Below are 19,622 nucleotides of genomic sequence, written 5' to 3'. Positions count from 1 at the left end.
TCTTTTCTAGCTAAACACTCTGTACTACACTTGAATTCCACTGAAAGTAACAGTTCACAAGCAATGCAGTGTCTTCAAACAACAGCTAATTCTCTTGAGGTCTGCATGCATATAGTAAAACTAGTGTGCCACCCACTTTCCACTAATGCATCAGCCACTGAAAAAGGATGACACATTCAAAAGTATTTCCTTCTCCCTTAAATACATTCAGGCAGTCATAAGTCTTCCTAGAGTCGTGATAATTTCATTACAAATGGTCTTTGCTAATATGCACAGAAGTTGTAAATTGCAAGGATTTCAGAGAGCAAACATAGAAGTAATGGACAAGGCCCAGCACACCTTCACAGCAGTTCATTATTATTACGAAATCAAAGAAGAAAAGGCAATCACAGTCTATACGTAGGAGATTTTGTTACTTTTTGTTCCACTGTAGTAAAAATAGACAAACAGCAGCTCAGCTTGAAAAACTGTTATCAATTTTCTTTCCTGTGACACCATATACTCTGTTTATTCCTCAGCAAACAAGACTTCTCAGTCACATTGGTCACCAAATGCTTTACAATTACTGTTCCCTGAGTAGGACTTTTCTACCAGCTTCATTGAAAAAACAAAGAATTTACTAAACAACAATAAACAAAAGACATTTAGCTGGTTGAAATTAGCATTTATATTAAAAGAATATTGTCCTCAACTCTTCCTTCCAGCTCTTCTAAGTACGATCCAGATTTGAGATTTAACATTGCTGCTTAAATATTCCTTGAAAAAGCAGCCCAGAGGAAAATTTATAGTATGGTATATTTTTAAGAAGGAAGGACAGCATAAGTAAATACAGTGTTGTAAAGAAGCACGTATCTGACCATGAACATCAGGTTTGGGGCTGAAAGTAGCAGCATGCTTTTATTTATTTATAACAGTTGACATATAGCAAAAGATGGCTAATGGAACGAAGGTGATTAGGCCTTGCACCCACTAGAGTCAGCAGCTAGCAAGAATCCTATTCTTTTCTTATATTTCCTCCATCTGCATTTCCATTTCTGCTTCTACTTTCGCTCATTTTTCACCCCTATTAAACATCAACAAAAACAGCGTTACCTGGAGAGCATTATCTACTTCCCAAAACAGCCACACACAATAAGCATTCACACGAGCTTTTCTGGTTATCAGCACTGCAATACCACAGAATTGAAGAACTGCAGAGCATCCGTTCTTTTTCCTTCGCTTCCTTTATAAAAATACTGTGCCTCCAATTCAATACACTTATGTTTAAGTTACTCAGGTAGCAGAGTTTTCTGGCACATTATCAATCATCTTTAAATGGCCTTTAAAATAAAGAGAGATGACCCCAACAACCTTAAAAAAAATACAGGGTAGATTTAGAGTAGATATTAGGAAGAAATTCTTGACTGTGAAGGTGGTGAGACACTGGAACAGGTTGCCCAGAGAAACTGAGGATGCTCCCACTTGAAAGCATTCAAGGCCAGGCTGGATGGGGCTTTGAGCAACCTGGTGTAAAGGGAGGTGTCCCTGCCTACAGCAGGGGGTTGGAGCTGGATGATCTGAAATGTCCCTTCCAACCCAAACCATTCTAATGTGCTGTGATATCAAAGATGAGAAGTAGGTATCAACTAAACTTTCACTGTCCTGGCTTGGCAGGACTAATAGGAAAGAAACTGTGAAACAACAAAGAATCGCTGACTTCCTTCCTTCTCAAATATAGGATAAATCCACTGGAAACTTACTGTGCTTTCTGTCTCCCAGAGCGATTACAGATAAGATTTCAAAATTCTCTCTAAAAAGAAACCTTTCTGAAAATCTATCAGGTTAAAGACTGCTTAAACATGCAATTCATCAGAAGACAAACAGCTTAAGACCTCAGTGCTTAATCTGAACAATAGACTGTCCCAACTGATTCTATAAAAAGTTCCTCCTCATACACACTCCATTGCAATTGCCAAACAACACATCTTTATTCCTCCCTCCACCCAGAAAAATTACGAGCCTTGCAGTATATGAGATGCTCAACTTTCTCTGGAGCTCAATTCTGCTCTTTCAAGAGAAAATTCTTCCTCTCCTCAAGAGCAACAATAAAAAAAAAAATCTGTTTTACAACTGCAGCCACCCTACCACAACTATCACCGAAAGAATGTGACAAGATGCAGCCAAAACATACCTAAGAACAAACCCCCAGAACTCCAGAGGCTTTCTGTCCATATCTGTAATTGTGGGCCTGATGCAGAAATTAGGAAAAAAATAAAAATGAAGAGTATAAATTCTGCTCTGGAAAGGAAAAATGGGATATAGAACAGTGAAACAAATTGCATAATTGTTTTAAACTTTTGTTCCTAAAGTTCAGATTCCAAAGCAACTCTTAAATCATTCATTTAATTTGTACAGCACAGGCTCTTGTATTTCCTGTAGTGATCTCTGCACTCCACCTCATCACCTGTTTTTGGCTGAAATCTTGTGCATCTGGCTAATTTACAACTTCCAAATGGCAAGCAGCATTGATCTAGATCTTGAAAGACTAAGACAGAAAATTCACCATTCTTAATGTTAACTTAACCACTAGAATAAAACGGTCACTGATAAAAAATGATTTATCATTCAAATTTGTTCAGCCTCCAGCCACTATTTATCCTTGGTTTTCTCCTTTCTCAGTAACCTCCCTGATTATCATTCTTCCCCAAAATCCCCCCTGATCAGTACAGACCAGAATCACTTTTTTTTTTTCCCTGCTTGCAGGAAACCAATGGGGTCTCCACCTTTCATCAAACAGCACTTTCTCTAGTGCTCTCATCTTTCCATATAGCTTTTCATTTTCTAATATCATCAGAAAGCCATGATCTCCCAGTAATCAGACCTCAATAGAGCAAACCCCTGTTTCTTCTCAGAAATGAAGGTGTTTCCCGCTTTTCACCCAGAAGCAAGCACTGAGAGACAATTTTACAGTAAACTAAGCCAACCCAACCATAGCCTGGATCAACAGAGGCAGTCCACTTCCCTCCATTATTTCCCTTCCTTTTCCCCTCTCACCTCACAGTTCAGCCAATGACTCCTTCTAAAAAGTGATTACATCTCTGTCTTTTTGCTTCCTGAACCACACAAGCCAAACAGTGCTGCACAAAAAAGCAGTGGGAGCACACTGGACATCAGATTGCTGGTTTTAGCAATGGCTTGCAGTTAATCAGCTCTGTTATTCCATAATACTGCATCTTAACATATTCACTATCCATCTACAATCAGTAAAATGTCTGTTCCTTCATTTTCTTAGTTTTAGTGCTTGATTTTGGCCGCATTAACTCACATTTCAATGGACAAAGTCGCCTGAGTAATCCAAGGAAATGGCTATGATCACCAACATTGCTATTATTTATCAATTATTGTGACAGCAGTATTTCACATTTATTCCTTTTTTATTCATTAACAGAACTGGTAAACAGTATCAAACCTAACACAAATTGCCATAACACTCCTCTAAAACATCAGTCTGCCCATGACTCCCATTCACTAGTGACTTAGAAACCCTTCAGTTTCAAACACTGAATACCAGCACCACTTGAAAGTGATACACAACACTCCAAGTCAGTCACAAAAACACATCTGTTAGGCTCAAGTAAATACAAAGCGTGGGGCAAGGGGAGAGATTTATCAATTAAAGCTAACAAGAAACACAATTCCTCAAATTCACAAGTATACTGAGCTAAATCATGTTAAGCACACAACTTAAATATCCAGAGACTGCACCAGCAGCACACTTGGGAACTACAGAAGAGCCAATGTGTAGCAAAACTGAGCTGTGATTTTGCTAAGGCTCTCTTGAGTGCAGAGAACTGAAACTCTCCTCTCTTCTAGCAGCTGGACTGTATGTGGGTTTGCACTTCTCAGAAAGCTTCTACAGCAAAGCACAAAAGCACAAGGCACAAAACTTTTTCTGTTTGCAAGACATATGGAAACTAATGTGGTCAACTGTAATGACGTAGAGGAGAAAACAGAATTCATCACATAACCATATCTATCAATCACAAAACGCTTGACATAACTGATTTTCTACAAACTCACACTGTCCAGCACTTATGGTATATTTCTGTCCTCTAATGCCTAAACATCTGTTGTTGGTCTGGCAAGTATTATGCTAAGCAACAGTAAAAATAGTTCATGTTGCTTGTATTATTGAAGTATGAAGCCTTGTCTTATTTACTGACATTTCCCAAATATTTCCAGACTTCCAAAAAAAATGGCAGCAGAATTACACATCTCAAGATTTATTCATTTTTTCTTTTTCTTTTAAGGATTCTGATAAATTCCACAGACTCAACCGATTTAATATTGTTATCTATGGCAGATGGTATTCAAATATGGCTTGGTTACTACACTGAAGAGTATATCACCACGACTGCCCTCAGATAAACATATTTACACACGGTCTTTAAGAAAAGGCAACAGCATTAGCAGCATCACTTCCACTCTCTCCAGAGAGTCAAAACTAATTTTAAGTGCTCTTTGATATTAAGAAAGCCTCAACTTCTTACAATTTGTCATTTGCAGTTTTTACATCTATTATACATTATTTTCAATTACAAAATTCATTTCAACACTGAGCTCAGATAGGGCTCTGCTGATTCATTAGTGAGCCATAACTTCCTGGCTGTCAAACACCCCAAAAATGACCCCATTTTTATTTAAATAGATTATTTTCAGCTTTTATTCAACACTGGAATGACAGCTCTCCAGTAATATCAAGCTATGTATCCCTGGCATACAAAGCCTTCTACTTGACCATGATACGTGATCAACACACAAACACTGGACTCTCTCCTAGCAACTGCTGATTTTCTTTTCCTAAGTTAGTCCACTTCTGGCAGCACAATAGGATCTCAAACACATTTATCTCAGACTGGATGCCACATCTTTGTTAACACAAAACAACAATCACAATCTATAGATCAGGTAATATTTTAGCACTTGTGCAAGAAATTCTCAAAAAACATGGTTTTAATTTCTACATTACAGACTAATCCACTGTTCTCATTCATCCAACGCTCTGTTAATTCAAACTTTACAATTCCAAGTCACTAATAATAGAAATAAATCGACCCTCCTTTTAAAAAAAAAAAAAGTTTTACTCGGGAATCTTGGCATTGATTTATTCAAACAAGTTTCAGTAACACCAGATCTTCTGGGCTGCACCAGAAGAGGAGCCACGGGAAAGAAAGGTACAGACTCTTCAGCAGGGTCTGTGGTGATAGAACAAGGAGAAATGGCTTCAAGCTCAAAGAGCATAGATTTAGGTTAGATATAAGGAAAAAAATCTTTTACAGTGAGGGTGGTGAGGCACTGGAACAGGTTACCTAGTGATGTGGTTAACGTCCCAGCCCTGAAGACTTTCAAGATAAGGTTGGGTCAGGCCCTGGGCAACCTGATCTATTTGTGATGTCCCTGATCATTGCAGGGGAGCTACACTAGATGCCTTCAAAGGACCCTTCCAACTAAGGATTCTATGATCTTCTCAAACATAAGGGTTTCTAACTCTGTTTTCTTGCAACCCTGATACCAAGGACTGATTGCAAGTCAATAGTATACAGATGTACATAAAACAACAGCAGTTTCTTTTCCTGATATTTGTAGAGGTGCAATGAAATCCAGGTTATGATAGAAGAGACAGAATGTGTGTGCACACATCCAGTGTTAAATGGTGCTTTCTGAAGTTTTACCCACTATAATGAGACAAGATCAACAGTGGTTTTCTTTGGCTACAGGCCTCAGAGACATTAAGTTATTTCACATCAATCTACCTGATGGCTTACTGCCAGGGAACAAGTGATCCTGTATAATTTGCATCAGCTGCTAGCTCTTTGAGATACCTAAATGTTCAAAGCAAAAAGTTCCAGAAATAATAGAAATGTCTTCCTAATTCTTAAATGGTTCATAATTTGGTTTCCCTAATTATGAAAAACTAATTCACAAAGTGGCTTGGGTTAGAAGAGACCTTAAAGATCATCTAGTTCCAGCTGCCAGTTCTTCAGATTCTCTCTTATCTGCAAAGAATTTCCTGAATAGAATAGCAAGTCTTACCTGTTGGGTTTTTCTAAACTCTTCAAGTAGTTTTAAGGCCATATCATAATCTTTAAGTAAGTGGTATGCAATTGCATATCCGATCCAGGAAGCTCGTTGTGTGGGGCGCAGCTGAAGTAACTGGTATCTCGTCTCCTTGAGTAAAAAGAAAGACATTAAAAAAAAAAGAGAGGTTAAATTACTACATTATTACCACAAACTATCATATAAATCTACATTTTAAACATAGTAGTCATGGCACAAAAAGAAAAAACAAGACTTTTTTGGTACATAAGAAGTGTCATTTTAAGAAGCCTCTCTTAGGGCCGGCCTTATTCCCAAAGCTAGAACACTGAAACCTCAGAGGTGTGTCATTAATAAACACTAGCTCACTGCCACTGGAAAAGCTGTCCCACCCTTCTCATGCCCACGCACAAAGTCCTGCTACTTATATTAAGCACTGCTTCTCTAACCTTCCTTACTGAGCCACGCCACAGCTTTAAGCCAGCTATCCACTCTTCCTCTATTTGAGAATTCAACACAATCAGTGAAGGAAACCACCTAATGCTAAAACCCACAGTCCAGTCCTCTAACACTTTGGTAGCCAAACGCATTCAGCCACTTTGAAATCACTGACTCAGTTCTTACAGAAATTTAAAGCTGTTATTCATGATAAAATCTGTATTTGAATTCAAGAAAGCAATTAGCACAGGGCAAGTTTCCCACATACTCAATAAAACAGAGTGCATTTTTCTGAAGGGAGAAGGAATCACTACATAATAATGCTCTCAAAACAGAATAAAAGCATTTCCATGATTCCATAAGTCATACCAGTACCCAAAATATTTTAACATCCTTTTTTTTCCTACTCTCCTTTGAAATATCATGACTGGCACAAGTTTCTACAGACTTTCAGAGTAACCTGGAATTATTTCTGTGTGATTCTGTGATTTGTTTTTTGCAAAAGCCCTTCTTGTAGGTTAGGGATCATCTCTATCATAATTCCTTTGACTTAGAGATATTTTACTTCCTTGCTCATTTACAACATTTTAAAAAGTTCACTGGAGTGAGAACGTATTTCTCACAAAAAACACCCTCAGTACTTACAACCAAAACACTGCTTGCAGTACCTTCCAGTAACACAATAAATACATGTTAAGCTTTAGGTCTTATACTTTTTATTTTAGTAAAAAATGGTGGATAGCCTGAATTTTAAAAGGTGATTCACTAGTCAAGTTTTAAAGAGTAAATGTACTTCTGGGGGTGTGTTCTCAATAGAGAATAACAGAGCTCTACTGCAATTCATTTTCATACTCCAACAAGAACTTAAAACACTTCCTACTTTGAAATATCAAAAACAAGTAGTAACAGAATGACTACCAATAAAAGAATTAAAAAATGGAACATAAGAGAATACAAACAGCAATAAATAGGAGTTTAAATAGAATACTTACTCTATATCCTTCTAAATCCCTCATTTGAATCTGCAACAGTGAGAGATCTCTCAGGATCTGCAGATTATCCTTATCTAACTTGAGTGCATTCCGGTAGCACTTGATGGCTTCATCATATTTCTTATCAGAACGCTGCAAAAGACCATAGACGTGCCAACCTAATACATGTTAAGGAAGACACGTCCACAATTTACACAGAGTAACCACAGTGCACTTGTGTTACAGAACAAATAACTCTGCAGCTTCCTTGAAGATCAGTACCCTCGTAAATTAAGTTTGATTACTGCAATCAGACTTTACTGTCAGAAGTTAAATTAAACGCTTCCAAATATGTAAAACACATCATAAAATCTTCCATTAAATCACATTCATAACATACCTCCCCACCAAACTTTGCTATACAGACTAAACAATTCAAAGTCTTAAAGGCACCCTAGAGAAGTATTGTTTGAAAGCACACTACTGTAACCAAAATGGGACTTTTCACCCCAAGAATTCTCTCTGCCTACAAATACAACTGGTGCACAAGTTTTACCCTTCCATCCCTGCCAATCTGCAACCTTAGTGTCCAGGTTTTACAGTAAGGGATAAAAACAGATCTACCCTTTATTAATTGAGAAGATTAATAATACTTCTGGGCACTGAAGTATTTACCAGATTCACAGGATCTCAGACTTCCATCAGTGTATCATTTCACATTTCAATAGACTTCTCTCCCCAAGCATCTGTTTAAATAACTTTTTCTTAGGGAAAAAAAAAAAAAACAAAAAACAACAAACAACTGAAAAATTGGAAAGGTTTTGAATTAAAAACATGAAACCAAGTGGTACCATAGCAACACATTATCTATCCTGTGTGTTTACAACAGTTTCCTAGAGTTACATTAACAAAGATATTGCTTGATATACTACTTGCTACTTCAGGATATTAGTAGCTCATTGGGGCAGCACTAGTAAGTCTGCACTAGTAACTCAACACATTCAAATCAAAAGTGGCTCTTAAGTTCTCTCACGAGGCTCTCCAATGTGCTTCAGAACCAGCTGAATCCAGTTGGGAAGAGCTATAGGCATCCTTAACCCATTTTCAGTTTAAAAGACATAAAAATAGCTCACAGAGCTAACAGAGAAAAAAAAAACATTTAAGATGTCTCATTATACTGATGTGAAAATGAAGCAACTGTTCCCCCTAAAGATGCTATTGTTTGGAAACTACTGAGAAAGCATAGCAAGAAAATTCAAAGCACTAACAAGGACAAATAAGTAGAAAGGTAAGTTCCTCCTTACTTAGAAAGGCCTTAAGTTCTAGACATTAAGAAAGGCAGTTTGTAATTATGAATCACAAAGGACAAGTCTCCAAAAGTGTTTTAATAATCAACAGTCTGAAGGAAGCAGATAATGCACAAGCAAGAGATCCTGGCTGCCGTCCCTACTGGAACACGAGCCATTGACAAACTCAGTATTCATCCTTCAGCCTGCTAGCAGAGCTGCTGTTGCTGCCATAAGACTAAAGGGAACAAACAATTTTGGATACAGTGAGAGCAGCTGGCCTAATGCTGCAGCTACTGTCTGTTGATGATCCTTGTCTCTTAGAGACAAGTATTAAGGACAGGGATCAGACTTAAATGCAGCCTCAAGCCTGCATATCAGCCTCAAGAACAAACTACTGATAATTTAGATTCTTGCCCAGGGTAAGACCAATCAGTGCAAGAGAATTTGTAGCCTAATGAAGATAAGGCTTCAAGTAACTTATGGGGTATTGCTATTATTCCCAGATCCAAGAGGTATTCTGTTTCAAATCTCCATTAACCACATTCCTTACCAAACAATCAAGTAACAAAAGGCAAAAACTCCTTTGGAAATAGGTCTGCACAATGGCAGAAATCATGCACAAGAAAATACAACAGCCAATATAGGCCAATAAAACACAACACTACTAAGAAATCATAGCAGACAGCTTGGGCCAGCCTTGCATGTGTTCCCGTAGTGCACTGAAACAATAACACATCACTTCCTGATGCACTAAATACCAAAGTAAGCATATAGCTCTGACCAAACCATGATTCAAATTATATTCAAAACGGGTCAAAGCTCACCTGTAGCTTGACAACAAAATTTCACAGAATGGCCAGGGTTAGAAGGGACCTCAAGGATCACGAATCTCCACCCCCCCCGACACATGCAGGGCCACCAACCTCCACGTTTAATGCTAGGCCAGGCTGCCCAGGGCCCCATCCAACCTGGCCTCCAGGGATGAGGCATCTACAGCCTCTTTGGGCAGCCTGTAATGTTTCCACATTTCTGAACAGTTCACAGTTTTATTTTCTTCCAGAACCTCAAAGTAGGAAACTATGAAATGGCAGAGGAATTAAAACTTTCTTCCATTATTCCATAAACAAATCAAAACTCCAAGGTGACCAGTCATACTTTAATCATCATCTGCCATATGTTTTTAAAAAGTACAGAGGACAAAATACATCAAAAACGTTTTCAAACATTACTGCTAGAAAATAAAATATAGATAGATTGCTCCTCCTTGAAACCAGCTTCTCAAAAGACATGATTTTAGTGGCTCGTCCCAGCTTCTCTGTCTAATCAAACTGACAGGCATTAAGATGTCAGTGCTTCATTTCAGAGGGAATGTAAATACTATTTTAGAGATCTTCCCAAGCTCTGCTTAGGTGGTACGGAGCATCAGTTTATTATCAAGCTTCCATCAGAACATCAGGGCTGGTCACAAGCCCTTACAAGTTATGCAGAACAGACCTTTATTATTAGAAAGCTGAGCTTCAAACTGAGTTTCTCATGGGACAGAATACAATCTCTTCTCTTGACTTTGTACACACTGAAGCCTCACCATCAGAGGAAACATATTTGGGCAGTGACACTGCGGTTGGCAGCTGCTCTTTAAGCATGGTACTAAAAGACATTTGCCATTTCTTAATAACATCATAAGATGACAACTGAAATACCGTGTCTAATTTCCAACAGATATGGAAAGTTTATTTGTTACTGGTAAGCTTCTGCTCAGTAGAAATGTAATCCTACAGGCAAATTGCTCAAGACATGAAGGGAAACTTTGGAGAGCTACATAACATCTGAGTGCAAGAGGTGGTGGTACGTTTAGTGATAATGCTATGGATACAGCTTTAAAAAAAAAAAAAACAACAACAAAAGGAAAAGAAGTAAACAAGGGAATGCGTACCTAAGTGGATTCAGGTGGGTCTACACTACTTGAAGTCAGAATAAGAAAGAATACCTTGTGGTCATCTTGTGGTAAGAGAAATACCTGAAGTCAGTAAAACAGTGAAAAACTCACAAAAACTCCCTTATGGAGTTGTTTGGGTTTTGTACAAGTACTTTGCCAGGAAGCATCTCTTTGGCTCCAACCCTTGAAATAAAACCCAATTCTTGCAGTGAGCCCTCCCAGCATTTGAAAACAAGGGTTCTACATGGTTTAAAGATAGCCTTGCAGGTAAGAATGGAGGTTGCTGATAAATCCCACACTGGAATTTTTACTGGAAGAACAAAAACACTTCCTTAACTCAACCACATTATTTTGCTCCCCGACTTAATCTGTGAGAAGTCTTCCACAGAAGAAAGTTGCTTTGGTATTTCTGAGATGTTCAACCCTTTAGATTGGGAAGGTACAAGTTGTATTTGCTTGTTCTATGCGTTGTCCTCTCTCTACAAACTGAAGACTTCTCTGTGCTTAGAAGTGTTTCTTAGCCTTGTTATGTTCTCCCATAACCTCCAGCTTCCTGGGAGTTTAAAACAGGAGTAAACAGCAACTGCACTGTGATAACCACACAGCACTTCAAGTATGATACTAAGGACAATTTTATCTTTTTTATGGTTAAAAAAAGACAATTGGAAACTCATCCCTGAGTAAGCTTGATATGTATGCAAATGGATACAGCAAAGCTGAAGTAGCCGCCTGCCTGTAGCATGACAAAAGACAGCTACCCCCAAAACTACTGAGTATTTGGCATGTCTCTAAGTTGCAGATTTTTGGAAGATAAGCTGAGAAGAGAATGGCAGTCATCAAGCCAGTAGCCCCAAAATCACTACTCAAAATTCAGATTTCCAAATAACAAAATACATATTTTCACAGTACTTCTAGACAAGATTTCTTACACTCATTAAGATAAACTCCAGAAATGAGCCACATTTTACACACAGTTTCCTGCAGAAAGCAAGCACCCGTCTTTGTGTAAGAAACTTAAACATGAAAGGCATTTTGTTTTTCTTAAAGATTCTGTATGATTGTACAAACGAAATTGAAGTTCTACTTGAAGTACTTGATTGCAAATTAATAATCATCACACACACCTCACTTCCAACTTCCTTTTATATGTAGACCACATTGTATACTTCAAAAGTAAAGGCCGATGCAGCACCAAAATCATGCACACAAGTGAGAAGAAAGCAAAAGAGATCAGGTTTTGTATTACAAAGGATACAGACGTGACTCTTTACATCATTACGGAGTCCTTTACGAACAAATTCATATGCTTCTTCCTTCTTCCCTAAACAGTTCAAAGTCAATCCTTTCATAGCCAGCGTCTCTGTAAGAAATATCATATACTTATGCTCTTGATTTCCCATATGCCAGTTTCACAATACAGATATCCTTTGAAGTTGCTACACAGTGAAGTTCCCCATTAAATGATAAATTTAGATCAGGATAGCTGCCTAGCACAGCTGAAGACTGTTATATGGAGGCATTTCCTTTCTTGAAACTGAGTTTGAAGTCTTTTGCAGAGCTTAATACAGATGTGACGAATGCAGACAACACAAATTTTATTAGCAAAAAAAATGCATTTATCTAAGTGAGTTAACAATTAGCTACAGCAGTTTTAAAGTGCTTTTCATTATATGTTAAGGTTTCACATAGGCAGAACAACAAATTATTTAGGTTGTGTCACACCATAAGAAACAAAAATCTTTGTCACAGTCTGTTTATTTACTGCAGATTGCCTAAGAGCAGAAATCCTAAGTTAAGAGGACCATTTTTCCTGCTATAGCACTTTGGGGAAGAAAGTCTCTCTAAGTAGGATTTTAATCAGTACTCTGAGAAGCAAAAGATTCCAAATACGTTGATATGACTATCGCTGTTCTTCCTCCGTCCTTCAAGTAACACTAAAAAACAAGCTGTATGTAAGCATGTGCTGTGCCAGAAAGCTGTTGCAGATTCGTGGGTGGTTTCTTTTAGATCATCTTCCCTGCTAAATAGGAGACCGCTTATTTTTGCCCACTGCCAGACAACAGTCTCATTTTCATCCAAGTATTTCATTTTCCCTCAAACTACAAAGTGTGTTAATGGAAAGGGCTTGTGATCAAGTTTAGTTGTAACACTCACTTTAACCTCATTAGTAGGCCTGTCTCTAGGTGTACTTCTAAAGAAGTGAACAATTATTCAAAGACAACTTATTATTTATTTTTTTTTTTTAAATAGATTGCCCTATACCCATACTCTAAGTTAATCACTGAAAGACAGAATGATACCTTTCAGTAATATAAGGAAGGCTGAAAAAGCACATCTCTACTGTGCGAATCACAGAATTATAGAGTGGTTTGGGTTGGAAGGGACCTTTAAGATCATCCAGCTCCAACCCCCTGCTGTAGGCAGGGACACCTCCCTCTACACCAGGCTGCTCAAAGCCCCATCCAGCCTGGCCTTGAATGCTTACAGGTGGGAGCATCCTCAGTTTCTCTGGGCAACCTGTTCCAGTGTCTCACCACCATCACAGCCAAGAATTTCTTCCTAATATCTACTCTAAATCTATTATGTTCCAATTTAAGACCATTTTCCCTCATCCTGTTGATACATGCCCTTCTAACAATTCCCTCCCCAGCTTTCCTGTAGGCCCCCTTCAGGTACTGGAAGGCCGCTATGAGATCTACTTGGAGCCTTCTCCTGTCCAGGCTGAACAACCCCAGCTGTCTCAGCACGTTCTCATAGTGGAGGTGCTCCAGCCCTCTGATCGTCTTTGTGGCCCTCTTCTGGACCTGCACCAACAATTCCATGTCATTCTTGTGTTGGGGACTCCAAAACTGGACACTATACTGCAGGTGGGGTCTCATGAGGACAAGCTACTGCTACCTGCCCACACCAGGGAGATAGCTGTCCAGTCACAGCAATCCATGTTTATCACCTCACTCAATTCTTTATAATCCCTCATCTCTGAGGCTAAGTGCGACAACAGCACAGCTTCCCATCAGATCATTTCGCTGGCTTAGTTCTGCTTCAGCTGTTCATTTCAGGCTTTGCTCCCAAGCTCCAAAGCCATTCATGGCTTAGAGCCCATGCAGTATGTGGACTGCCAAGGCAGCTAGCTGTTCTGAAGAAGTTTAAGACAGCAAGAGCAGAAAAGATACAGAAACACGTACTAGGAGGTTATAAAAACACAAGTGCTAGCAGAGACAAGTGATGAGGTCTCAGAGGCAGAGACCACTCCCTAATTTTGAGACAAGAAAAATAATCTGTTCTTTTATCTCTAGGAAAGTAACGAAGACAACCAAGAAACACCAGGCACAGACGAAAGAATGACTAGTCAAACATTTTGCCAAGATTTGATGAGGTCAAACAGCAAAATAATTTTGACTCAGTACATGCACAGTCTGTGTTAAATTGCTCAGACAAACAAAAAATGCCTGTATCAAAAGTATTCCTTGAACCATGCAACAGAAATCCTGTAATGCAGCAGCACTTGGGTATCTTACTGAGGATTAAGTTCTGAGAGACATAAATAGAACCAACACTTTCCTGTCCAATTTCCTGCAGTATTTATCGGAACAGGCCAGCCTTAACACCAAGACTCTTACACTTCACTCTGTTTGTCTTAAGTAGCAATTTGATCTGCAGTACAAGAAATTCAAAATATCTAGTTGACAAAAAAAGAAAGATTTAACTCCTTGGTAAAATACCTTAGTTCAGTGCTCAAAACAAGGTAGGGCTTGCAGTTAAATAGAGATGTAAGAAAAAAAATAAAACAGTACACACATTCTAACCTGGAAATCTAGAAAGGCAAATTGAGTGGAAGCTTCACTCAAGTGTGCTTCACTGAATCATTTGATCCTCATGCCACAGAATGTTCCTGACTATAAGCTAGTGTGGAAATTTGGTATGAATGTGCTACATTTGAAAAAAAAAAATCAAGAGTATTACTCACTTGCAAGGACAGAACAAAACTCAGTGACAGGCTGCATTCTCTCTCAACAGTACAGAATAGAATGACTAAAACTCAGGACAAGAAAAGAAAAACAAAAACTTGTGAGTTGAGCAGTTACCTCCATGTTCAGCAAATTTGGGGTTAGAAAGGATCATCTTGCAGAACTTGAGTCCATTTTTGTACTGCTTTTGTTCATAGCATTTCTGGAGGAAAAAAAAAAAGAGGTGAATTACACACTGAAAGGCATTTAAATAATATCTTAACATACTACTACAAATGCAGTAGTAAGTTCAGTGAGGTAATGAGGTCACAAACAAGCTCTAGTTGAATATGACTATCCACAACACAATACCTTTTTTCCAGGATTCAGAACAATATCTGCCTTCATTTACATGCAGCCAGTGCTCTGCCTCATGGTCTCCACTGAAACTGAACTGCTGGTACCAAGTTAGCTATTCCTTTTCAACAGAAACAGGAAAGGCAAAGAGGAGTGCTTGCACTTTGATGAAGAAATTCTTAAAATGGAGAGCCAAGTTACAGACCTTGACTCCACAGAACTTTTGAGAAGAGTCACACGCAAAGAATCCAAACACTTCTTTCAATATCTTATTTCCCCAGCTTAGCAACCTCTCTGAGTGAGATCTCAGAAAGAAACCTTTGGTTGTCACTAATCTAGACTTTGGGGAAGAAGAGAGAAAACCATGCAGCAGGACAGACCTGCTGTCATCTCTAAAGAGAAGCATACAGAGAACTTACCTGGGGATTAAAATATTTAACCAGTAGTTGGAATAGCACAACTAAAGGCTACTTTTACCTTTGCTGTAGGGTACTTTGTAGCCTACAATTACATAAACTGACAAATAATTCCACAGTGGAAATGAGAAAAAATACACAACTTCAGTTCCTCTTATTCTAAGCAAGGACACTGCCTCACAATAGTGAGTCAATGAGATTTTAGTCATTTAGATCACTACAGCTGATCACTGCGTAAGCCGGTTAAAAGCATGCTTATATCAGTAAGCATGAAAGTGAATTAAGGTCAGCTAAGTTATACTCATGATTTCTTAAGTTGGAAGAAAAAAAACCTCAACAGGCTGAACTTGGCACCATTCTGTTAATAAGGTGTATTGTCCTGCTCCAATTTAGACAGGAGAAGTTACGTAAGATCAGTTACATACTTTAGATCTTTAACTGTCTGTAAAAGACCTCTCCCATTCCACCAGCCTTCCAGCACAGAGAGAAAGAAAAAAGATATACATAAAGTAAATGCACTGTGCAGTAACTCCTTTGGAGTCAGAATCCACCATACTACTTCTCAAAGCACAGGCAATAAAAAAAAGCATGTCTAAGCTCACTTTGGTAATGAGCTGAGATGCTAAACGCAAGTCCTCCCCAAGTCTGCGTGAAGGAGCTTCACTGCAATCAGTTTTTAGACTTAGCTGTCTGAAATTCAAGACAGTTGTAGTTTATCATAATTAAGTGGAAACTAAATCACGCAATAACTTTGACAGGCAGAAACCTTCAGAGGTCACCTAAATCACCTCTCAAGGCAAAGGTGGGCTCACTTGGCATTTGATGAGGTTTTTCTGCCTGGCTGACTTCTGGCAGGATGGCCATGGAGTTCCCATCAGAGGCAAATGATGATACGATGGCAATTAGCATTTAAACAACAGCAAAATCACTCTGAGATCTTTTAAGCTAAGAAACCAGTTTCCAAATCATTATTTGAAATAACCCAGGCTGCAGCAAACTTTCAAGTCCCCTCACGGGACTTTTGTTCCTTTTTTCTCAACATAAAATGTTTAGTCTCTTTTATAAAGACTCGTAAGAAAATATCAGCAATGCTTTAAGTGTGCTTTCTGAAGTTATTCAGGTACAACTAAAAAACATAATAGAACACTGAACATGCATCCGTGATACTACAACTCTTATTGAATAAAATGTCAAATAGACAGTAGTGCTTAAATACCAAACAGGAGCTATTTGAGCCAAGAGTGCCCTTACAACAGATTAACTACTTGAAATACATATCTATTATTCTCATTCTAATGTTTGCATTTTTTTCCTCCTACAGAGCTCAGGCATAGAACAAGACCTGAAGCCAGATAATCAGTGCCAAATTTCACATTTCTAGAAGACAAACAAGATCATGTTTTCCAAAGACTAATGGATGGATGGAAGTCAATGCTTTCCAACCAGCAGGGAAGCACAAGCTCATCATTCCCATAGGCTTACAGATCATAGAATAAATTAAGTTGGAAAAGACCTAAAAGATCACCCAGTTCCAAATCCCTGCCATGGGCAGTTCTGCTACTCAGGTGCTCAGGCTGCCCAGGGCCCCATCCAACCTGGCCTTGAATGCCCCCCAGGATGGGGCACCCACAACTTCTCTGGTCAATGCAGTCAAGCCTCTCACCACCCTGTAACAATTTTTTTTCCTAACAACTAAACTAAACTAAACTAAACCTCTCCTCTTTTAGTTTAAAGTCATTATCTCTTGCCCTATCACTATGACACCCTGTAAAAAGTCAGTCCTCTCCTGCCTGTAAGCTTTCGTCCAGTACTCGAAGACCACATGGAAGTACCTCTGGAGCCTTCTCTTCTCCAAGCTAAACGCGCCCAAGTGCCTCAAACCTGCTTCATAAGAGAGGTGCTCCAGCAGTTTGATCATCTTGTTGGAGCAGCCCCTCCTCAGAACCTCCACAACCTTCTTATACTGGAGGTCCCAGGTCTGGATGCAGTACTCCACACGGGGCCTCACAAGAGCAGAGCAGAGGGGGACAATCTCCTTCTCTCTGCTGGCCACCCCTCTTTTGATGCAGCCGACCTTCCAGGCTGCAAGCACACACTGCTGGCTCATGTCCAGCCTTTCATCCATCAGGACTCCTAAATCCTTCTACACAGGGCTGCTTTCAAGTTCTCCTCCTAGTTTGTACACGTATCTGTGATTGCTTTGACCCAGGTGCAACACTTCACACTTGGCTTTGTTAAACATCACTGGATTCTTGCATGCCCGCTTTGCAGGCCTGTCTAGGTCCCTCTGGATGGTGTAATTCCCTTCTAGTGTGTCAACTGCACCACTCAGTGCCAACAACTCCCAGATAAATATAACTTATTTACAAACACATATGTAAAATATAAGAGAAAAGAGACCTTATTCAGCAATCCAAGTTATTTAAAGCTTTTCAACGTGCACAGATATCCCAAAAGCCTTGCAGATTTAGTTACATTGACAAGCCTGAGGCTTTGAAGTATCCAACCTTTCTTTGTGAATGAACTGCTTTTAGACTTCCACTTCTCAGAACTGTGAATGAGCACACCATGCTCCACCTGGAACTTGTTTACAGGACACAGTATCAGATGGCATCAAACTCCAGTCTTATCTCATTTCCTACTACAGATGGGAATTTCATAGATGAGAAACCTGATGTCTCCACGCACATTCGAGTTCGGTACTTCCCAGGACCAATATAACTGCAGCATGTTCATTAGGATGCCTCCCATTGAATTAAGCCTTTTGATACATCAAAAGCTCAAGCTAATATGCTGGCTCTAAAATAAAAAAAAAAAAAGAAAGAAAAAAAGAAAAACAGCCTGATGTGCTGTGCTTCATGTGAGGCCTCCATCACCCGCTCATGGCAATGATTTCCTGCTAAAAACTAAAGCCAAATCACAAATGTTTACACGCCTGGAAACCTCAAAGGGAGATTCTGGCAAGGCCAAAGTGATACCCAGAACTTCTGCTACCAGATGTTCCTTTAAGGACGTTACCTCCTCTGGCAGCTCTCTCATCCTGGTTTATTCCCTTTGTCAGCACTAACTCAGATATAACCAACTTGCAGAATTTGCTATGCAGCCAGACCAGACATCACTGTGTGCTTCCAGCTAAATAACAAGTGCCACTATCTAGAGGTTGAACTGCACAGCACCCAGGAAACAACTGGACATTTAAAGATTAAAAGAAAACAGTAACAAGTATACAACACGTATGGCAAGAGAAGACTAATACTATACTAGAGTGCTTTGCTTCTTTTACTCAAGGAATCAGCATTTACAAATTATGTTTTAATTATTGTATTATACCATCTTTTTTTTAAAGACAAAACCTTCCTACTCTATCAACAGCCAAAATCCCCTATACTATTCATTATTAACAGAATCACAGATCTGAACAGCTCACTAAAGCTACTTACAAAGCAGCAACTTCATGCAGAACTAATCAATTGCATATATTGCATATATATATATATATATATATATATATATATGGGTAAATCAAACTCCTTGCAACACACTACGCCACACCAGACAACACAATCGCCACTTCTAGTCAAAATGGTCTTGTATTGATGGAACAGCTACATTTTGAACATACTGAAGATGAAGTTAAACACCCAGATCAGCAATTGTACAGCTGAAGAACACCTCATTCTGTTCCTCAAGCATTAGCACTTCTGAGAACTGTCTAAACAAGAAGCTGCAGTTGTCATAACCAATTCCTTGCCCTTCCTTACTCCCCGTCCCAAGGGCTCATGAACATATTGAAGTGATACCATACTACTTCATACACCATTTTCAAGTGAAGGCCAAATAAACCAGAAGATTGCATTCAAAGAATCAGGACAACTGTCACATCAACCCAAACAGCTTGTGTTAAGAATAGCAACAAGATTCTTAGCTAAAAGTAGTTCAACCCAAATGAAACAGGCTGACCAGGCTTACGGTGAGCATTTGACATTTTATTTAATAACGATCATGCAATTCAAAACTTGATTCTGCTGTTTCTTGACAATATCTAAAGGTAAAGACGCCATGTATCAAAGCCTATGGAAAGAACGCTAAAAGTAGTGCTGGAAGCATGTCCAAGCCATAGTGCTGGTTAAGTCCAATGGTAATTAATCAGCAATAGAGATTTTGAGCGGTATCTTTTCCTGGGAGCTGACGGG

General features: G+C 39.0%; 1 protein-coding gene across 7 annotated transcripts in view; it reads right to left on the bottom strand.

Moving 5' to 3' along the window:
- The window catches only part of NAA16 (N-alpha-acetyltransferase 16, NatA auxiliary subunit), a 65,583-nt gene that overhangs the window by 38,837 nt on the left and 7,124 nt on the right, over window positions 1-19,622 (bottom strand). For 4 of the 7 annotated variants that reach the window (XM_042839197.1, XM_042839190.1, XM_042839193.1 and 1 more), the window contains exons 2-5: window positions 14,795-14,879; window positions 11,965-12,069; window positions 7,506-7,663; window positions 6,073-6,207 (exon numbers count right to left, since the gene is read on the bottom strand). In XM_042839197.1, the coding sequence (XP_042695131.1) occupies window positions 6,073-6,207; window positions 7,506-7,663; window positions 11,965-12,069; window positions 14,795-14,879 (483 nt within the window). Of the gene's footprint in view, window positions 1-6,072; window positions 6,208-7,505; window positions 7,664-8,159; window positions 9,660-10,706; window positions 11,078-11,964; window positions 12,070-14,794; window positions 14,880-19,622 lie in introns of those variants that run through there. The other 3 variants (XM_042839194.1, XM_042839196.1, XM_042839195.1) reach the window with 3 other exon arrangements.

The sequence above is a fragment of the Centrocercus urophasianus genome, unplaced genomic scaffold (genome assembly GCF_019232065.1).
Source record: "Centrocercus urophasianus isolate 14NV4802_14NV808 unplaced genomic scaffold, USGS_Curo_1.0 seq_9, whole genome shotgun sequence".
Lineage (NCBI taxonomy): Eukaryota > Metazoa > Chordata > Aves > Galliformes > Phasianidae > Centrocercus > Centrocercus urophasianus.
Note: the sequence above shows the minus strand (reverse complement) of the source record. Positions and strands in the feature narration are given on the sequence as shown.